The 6,845-nt window shown below is 28.9% G+C and overlaps 1 protein-coding gene across 1 annotated transcript; it reads right to left on the reverse strand.

Moving 5' to 3' along the window:
- Window positions 1–899: 899 nt before the first annotated feature.
- Window positions 900–1,555, reverse strand: LOC104746036 (defensin-like protein 46). Its single transcript, XM_010467418.2, has 2 exons — window positions 1,417–1,555; window positions 900–1,183 (listed from the first exon to the last, which is right to left on the reverse strand). The coding sequence occupies exons 1-2, from the start codon at window positions 1,499–1,501 to the stop codon at window positions 1,032–1,034; spliced, it is 237 nt and encodes a 78-aa protein (XP_010465720.1). The 5' UTR covers window positions 1,502–1,555; the 3' UTR covers window positions 900–1,031.
- Between the last annotated feature and the right edge of the window lie 5,290 nt (window positions 1,556–6,845).

A 6,845-nucleotide genomic window follows, 5' to 3' on the forward strand; every position in this document is an offset into this window, starting at 1 on the left:
AAGTTACATTTCTAAAATATTTTATTGTACATATGTAATTGAAAATCAAAAATAATAAGAAGACAAAGAATGAAAGAAAAAATTCATAAAAACAAAGAAATAAAATTGAAAAAATATAAGATAAATCTAGCAAAATATATAATCACACTCATCCATGAGTTTTGATCAACTCATGCAAGAACATAAACAAAACAAAAAAAATATTTAGAATTTGAGATATGGTGGATGATGATGTGAGAATAGTTATTTATAGGATTTTCAAGGGATAGAAGTTACATTTCTAAAATATTTTGTTATACATATGTAATTGAAAATTAAAAATAATAAGAAGATAAAGAAGGAAGGAAGAAATACAGAAAAACAAATAAATAAATAAATAAAATTGAACAAAATATAAAATAAATCTAACAAAATATATAATCACAGAATTTGAGATATCTAACAAAATATATATTAATAGAATTTGAGATATGGTGGATGATGATGTGAGAATGGTTATTTATAGGATTTCAAGGAAGGGATGGAAATAACATTTCCAAAATAATTTAATTAGAGGAGTTACAATTATAATTTATAGCGTATTTGAATGAAAACGAATGAAAAAATAGTCAAATGTAATTTCAGTTACAATTTAGTAATAAAGTGTGGACTTAAAGTATAGATTAATATACATTATTACATTTTTATTTATTTAAAGATAAATATTATTTTTTAGAAATTAAATGCTAAATGGGCCAACAACGAGAAAGTAAAACCTTATTTATATGTACATGATTTAAGAAATTAAATACAACTCTATTTGGACGAAAAAAAAGTTTTGATGAAGTCCATCATTGTAATGCTACTTACGTATGATTAAGAATACGTTTATGATATACAGATTTCAAGAGAAATATATGTATTATAATAAATTATTTTCTTATTTCATTGCATTTATTTTTGAAAATAAGATATAAGTCCTATAACTTAGAGAAAATAAATGCAACGCTAGGATCATCAATTTTGAGAAAGAGGGGATATATAAGTTTCTACTACTTTTGGCAACAACATTTCACAGGACATAAAATACAACTCGAACCACACTCTCCAGTTCTGAATCCAGCTTTAATACAATACTTCTTACATTCAACATATCCCTCACACTGAGTATCACAATGGTCAAAAAAATCATTTATCCCTGCATCTATACAAGTCCACATGTATATTAAACATAATCGAGATAATGTATTAATCTTATATAACATTTTTATAAAAAGATAGTTATATAATATGTCTGTATAATAGAATTTTTTAAATAGATGTCATAACAAAACATGGTCATTAGAATATATATATATATATATATATATATATAAATACAACTTATGAAGTGATCAATACTAATTTTCAAAATAACTAAATCAAACTTTAATATACCTGAAACCAAAACGTTATGGCTAGACAACGAAACTGCAAGTATTATTACAAGGAAACAAGTCACCAAAGTTTTTGTACTACTCATTTTCTTCTGTAAACTCTATTGAGGTATTCAAATGTTTTTTTTCGGATCTTAGAGATTGACTCTATTTAATTTATATATTGTTTTGTCTTTATTTTCTTTTAATTGATTTTTCATCTTTTTTGTCTGATGTTTTTTTTAGGAAAAAATTATAGAAATCTATGAATATGTCTATGAATAAGTAAATATTTACAGTTAATGATCATAAATGAAAACATAAAATTTCAAAAAGCATCTGACACTTGTGAATATATATGGTTAAATACAATTTGTGGATACATTATCATTATGATAAATCAGCATCTTAGTTAAATATTAAATTTTTATTTCATAATTCATCAATGTTGATTTTTTTGTTTATAATTAGGTATTAGCAGTATTTTTCTTTCTTTCAAAACTAATAACTAAAAAATAAATTGGAAGGAAATTTACATCTGTAGAATCATTAACGTTTTTTTTTTTTTGTTAAAGATAAAATCATTAATCATTATGATATCTATGTATCATTAATAATACGTTTTAATGATAATATAGATTTCAAAAAATGTACGCATCGCTATAGTTAGTATGATGTCATTGCATTTATTTGTAAACACAAGATATCCATGACTTGGATAACCGATAACTTTTTAGAGAGGAAATATATAAAAGTTTATATTACTTGTGGTAACAACATCTTTTAGGCTCTTTAGGAGAGGAGTACATTCTCCACCATTGTTAAAGTCAGCCAGGTAACATTCAGTCATCACTACAAGAAAAATCAACATTCATAGCACACAATAAATGCTCTCATATGTGTTTAATAGCGTTTTCATAAATGCTATGTTCTCCGCAGCTATCTTAGGTATCACTTCTATTATAGCGTTTTTGACATGTTATTATATACTCTCTCTGTTTCATATTAAGTGTCATTTTAGACTGATTATTTTGTTTCAAAAGAAGTGTCACTTTATATTTCCAATATTGATGTTTGGTAAATTTTCCAATTTTATCCCTACTAATTTAATGTATACACCAATAGAAAAAATTGATTAATATATTAATAAGGGGTAAAATAGAAAATTTAATGATTTTCTTAATATGTGTGAGAAACTCTAAAATGACACTTAATATGAAACAGAGGGAGTATTGTTCTTTTATAACATTAATCAAATGCTATAATATAGTTATTTATAACACATATTTCGTGCTATCTAATATTATGTCGTAGCATTTTTATTTTGCTATATGGATATATATATATATATTTTATTTAATTTTTATAATTTATATATTTGACAATAGTTTTGCAGATTTTATTTAACTGGATTGATATAAAAAAAAATTTTCATAAATCATCAACATTCATAACATAACATTAATATAAACAAGTCTTACATATCATACCAAGTCTTATACTATGCTGCCAAGTTTTATCCAAAAAGTTAACATTATAAGGATAGAGACAAACTTCGATCTCTTCGGTCTCTTCTCCTCTATCGGTTTCGCCTTCCCATCAAAAGCATTACACATGTCTGAAGAACTGTTCCGGTAAGCATTCTCGTCCATATTCCCTGTAATCATGTGTATCCATATCAACTTAAAGCTTATGTTTTTGATTTGATTTTCATTAGAGTTCAAAAGTATACATAGTTACATACCTCTACTCCAAGTTCCATCTTGTAGATGAGCAATAAAACAAACAGGTATTACCACATAAATAGAAACACCCAATGTTCGACTATGCCTTGGCATCCAGCACCAACAACTACAGCTTTTGTACCAATATTAAAATGTATGTTGCTTCTCTCTGTATATACCTCCAACATCGCTATTCGCTAATAGTTGTTTCCTCTCTGTATAACATTAAAAACAGATAAACTCACATTACAACAGAAAACTTTACTACCAACAAATCTTTGGCCTAGATAAACAACTCACTATTTACGTCATAAATTATTAACGGAGAAGAGAGTTTTACCTCTTTGTATGTTCTTATCTGCTTGGATTCCAACTTTTGACAAACTGAGAAAATCCACATGAATGTGACGTTGATCAAAATTAATACAATACTTTCAACTCGTTAATACAATATTAAGGTGCTTTTGTGGTAAATTAAAGGAAGATATTCACTAACCCAAAACGTTGACAGGTCAAAAAAATGAAATTTTAGCTCAAACTCAAAAATCAGAGACTTATGGGGTAAGTAGAATCAAAATTAAGGTTATCTATAAAACAAGTAGAGAAGCGGATAAATAAAGCATTCACCTTGTATCAGCATAACTTCGACATTATAATCACCAATGTGTAGTTCATAGAAGAAAAGCTTTCAAGAGGAAGATGGCTTGCTCATTATCCGCCCTAGCAAAGTTAAACAATGTAAGTAGCACGAGATAGGTAAATGACTTACATAGTCTCCTTGAACTCAACTGTCACCACAGTTAGATTCCTCGCAGTCTTCACCACTAATTCACACTGCAAAATGACACACAATCAGCTTCTCTGAATTGCAGATCCAAATCACAAGAATATCTGGTAGCTTACCGAAATATGAGCAGAAGAGAGATAAAGACATACTAAATTATCAAAGAACATCTGTTTGTATTCGACACAACGATTTCACACAAGACATGGATAGTCTCTCTGCAATTGATGTGTATGTTCCTCCATAACCCATTAAAGGAACATTACAAATCAAAGATCAAGACTTTACAAAACCCATATGATTTAATTAATTGAAAACCAGAGAGAAGAAGAAGAAGATTACGTATATGGCTGGAGTTACGATGACGGAGCACAGGTCACAGCCCCGAGCGATGGAGAGAACTCTAGTGCTGTTTTAAAAGACAAGAAAGAGGGAAAAACAGTCGCAGATTCTGAAGGTCACAGTCACGGTGGAGGAAAAAGTCGGAGCTGGTGATTTTGAGTTTAGGTTGGAGGAGGATCCTGTTGAAACGAGCGTTTCTCCGACGGTAATTAAACTCGTGATGAAGAACCAGTAACAGAAGACGATGGAGATTGGTGGAATTAAAGGAGGATGGACCGTCGTCTTTATCCAGATCTGCCTCTTCCACTTCTTCGTTGAACCAATTTTTGCATAGGAGTTCTAGACCATCGTCTCATCCAGATCCCCCTCTTCCAATTCTTCTTTACTCATGAGTCTTCCTCTTCTGAAAAATTACGAGTCTCTCTCTGTTCTTCCTCCTTAGGTCAGGACCACGGAGATCTCAGCTCCCGACTTTCTCGAAGAAAATTGCCCTAATTTTAATTTGGGGAGAAAGAAAAAATTTTAGGTCATTGATGCTGAAGGGAAGAAAATGTTTAAAGTGTTTAAGGGTGAGAAAAATTTTAGCATACGAATCGATGAATAAGTTATTTTAGCTTTTGGTTCAGTGATTTTTTGGCATAGCATTTTTTAAACGCTATTACATAGTAGCAAAATTTCTAAATTTACTTTTAATAGCAGTTATGAAAACCGTGCTATCCTTATGTGCTATCAATAACGATATTTCTTGTAGTGCATGCACTCAAACCATAGGTATTTAGGCGTACACAAAGTATTGCAATTGTCAAATGAGAATTTATTTTTGCTCTTTGCATCTACACAACGGTCACAGAAAAATATATCAAACAAAATCGATGTAAACATGTGTGTGTCCCTAGATCTTGTACTAACATATGTTACATACCAATACCAGTAACAGACAATTATATCATAAACTCCAAATACTAAACATACCCTTAAAAGCTACTCACTCTGATTTTATTACTTGTTTTTCAATGCAAATGTTTGGTAAAAATTTCAGTTTTATTTAACTGTTTTAATGTTTTGACCAATAAAAAAATTAGAAAATATTTTAAAAAGGATAAAATAGAAAATTTAATGGTTTTTTAAATTTATGTGAAACAAACTTAAATGACAATGAATAAAAAATGGAAGGAATATATCCTAAATGTAAAATAGAGAACCCAAACCTATAAAAAAAATTGTAAAAGTTAATTTAACATATTGTAAATGTATAAAATATGACAAAAATAAAAATGAGAAAAAAATGTATTTTTGAAAAGAAATATCTACAAAAAGCATTTTTTAACAATTTTTCTAATATCATTATGATCACCCTATATGTTGAGTTAAATGCAAGATTTATTTCATAAATGAAACAAAAATTGATTTCAAAATTGATATCGAAAACAAATGAAAACAAAAATTATATATAGTAATTTGTAAAATTATTAACTCTTCGTTCCATAGGTGGTTATTCCAGATAAATCAAACTGAATGCGATTTTTACAAAACCAAAATATTCCTTCAAGGAAACTGAACCATATCTTAAGCCGAATAGGAGCTAAACCAAAACAAAAAAAAAACATGATCCGAAATTTTTGTTGAATACGTTAAAGTGGTATTCAATGTGCACTAAAAACTTAAATAAGGAATATGATTTGTTGAACTCCATTTTGTTTTTCTTTGTTTCTTTTGATAATGTTAACAAAGTGATTCACAAACATCAACTTGATAAAGTTTTAAAGATGTATGACGATTAATCCTTTTAGGAAACAATATATATATACAAAAACAAAATTTCAAAACCACCGTACATATGTGTGTCTAATCTAAAATAAGATTGGTTGGTGATTTGTCTTATTGGTCCGACTGATCTAGGAGACCGGTCTTTTCATTAATTTTCTCCTGAAATGATTTCGCGTTCGTAATTGTCAAAAATGAAATTAGGTGTCGCAGCCACTATTTTTACGAGAGCTGCTGGTGTCATCATTTTCGCTAAAAATAACAGCAACTGTTGGATGGATTAAAAGGTGTCGCTGCGACTGTGTTTAGTGTTTACGGTGTTGCCGGTGTACTCTCCGCAAACTTGACTCTCAACTCTCAAGTTTGTATTTTCGATCACTGGATCAGCCATCATGAAAAGAACAGAGCCATACTCATACAAAATTCTCATAAATATTAATTATATTTATATGGATGAGTATCATACGTATGTTTGTATGTTTCTTTTGGCTATTTTAATCTTACTAGTATTCAACTACTCAGGGCCAGTCCAAGTGTCTCTCCATTATCATTATTGCAGAGTTATCTGATTAGTATTCTTCTTACTTTACTTTCCCGAATTCTCTTATATTTGGTGCTAAAAAGATTTATTATATAGGATAATTTTAAAGGTTCTATGGATAAGATAGTCACAAAATTCACACCAAAAGTACCAAGATACGAGTGTTTCAAAAAAAAAAAAAGTACCAAGATATGAAAGTCTTATTGAAGTTGCAAGATACAGTAATTTTTAACTATATATAAATTTATTCATTTAATAGTATTTTGTCGTCTTGAAGGTGAAAGATACACAAAGGA

Source organism: Camelina sativa, chromosome 15 (genome assembly GCF_030686135.1).
Source record: "Camelina sativa cultivar CO46 ecotype springtype chromosome 15, ASM3068613v1".
NCBI lineage: Eukaryota > Viridiplantae > Streptophyta > Magnoliopsida > Brassicales > Brassicaceae > Camelina > Camelina sativa.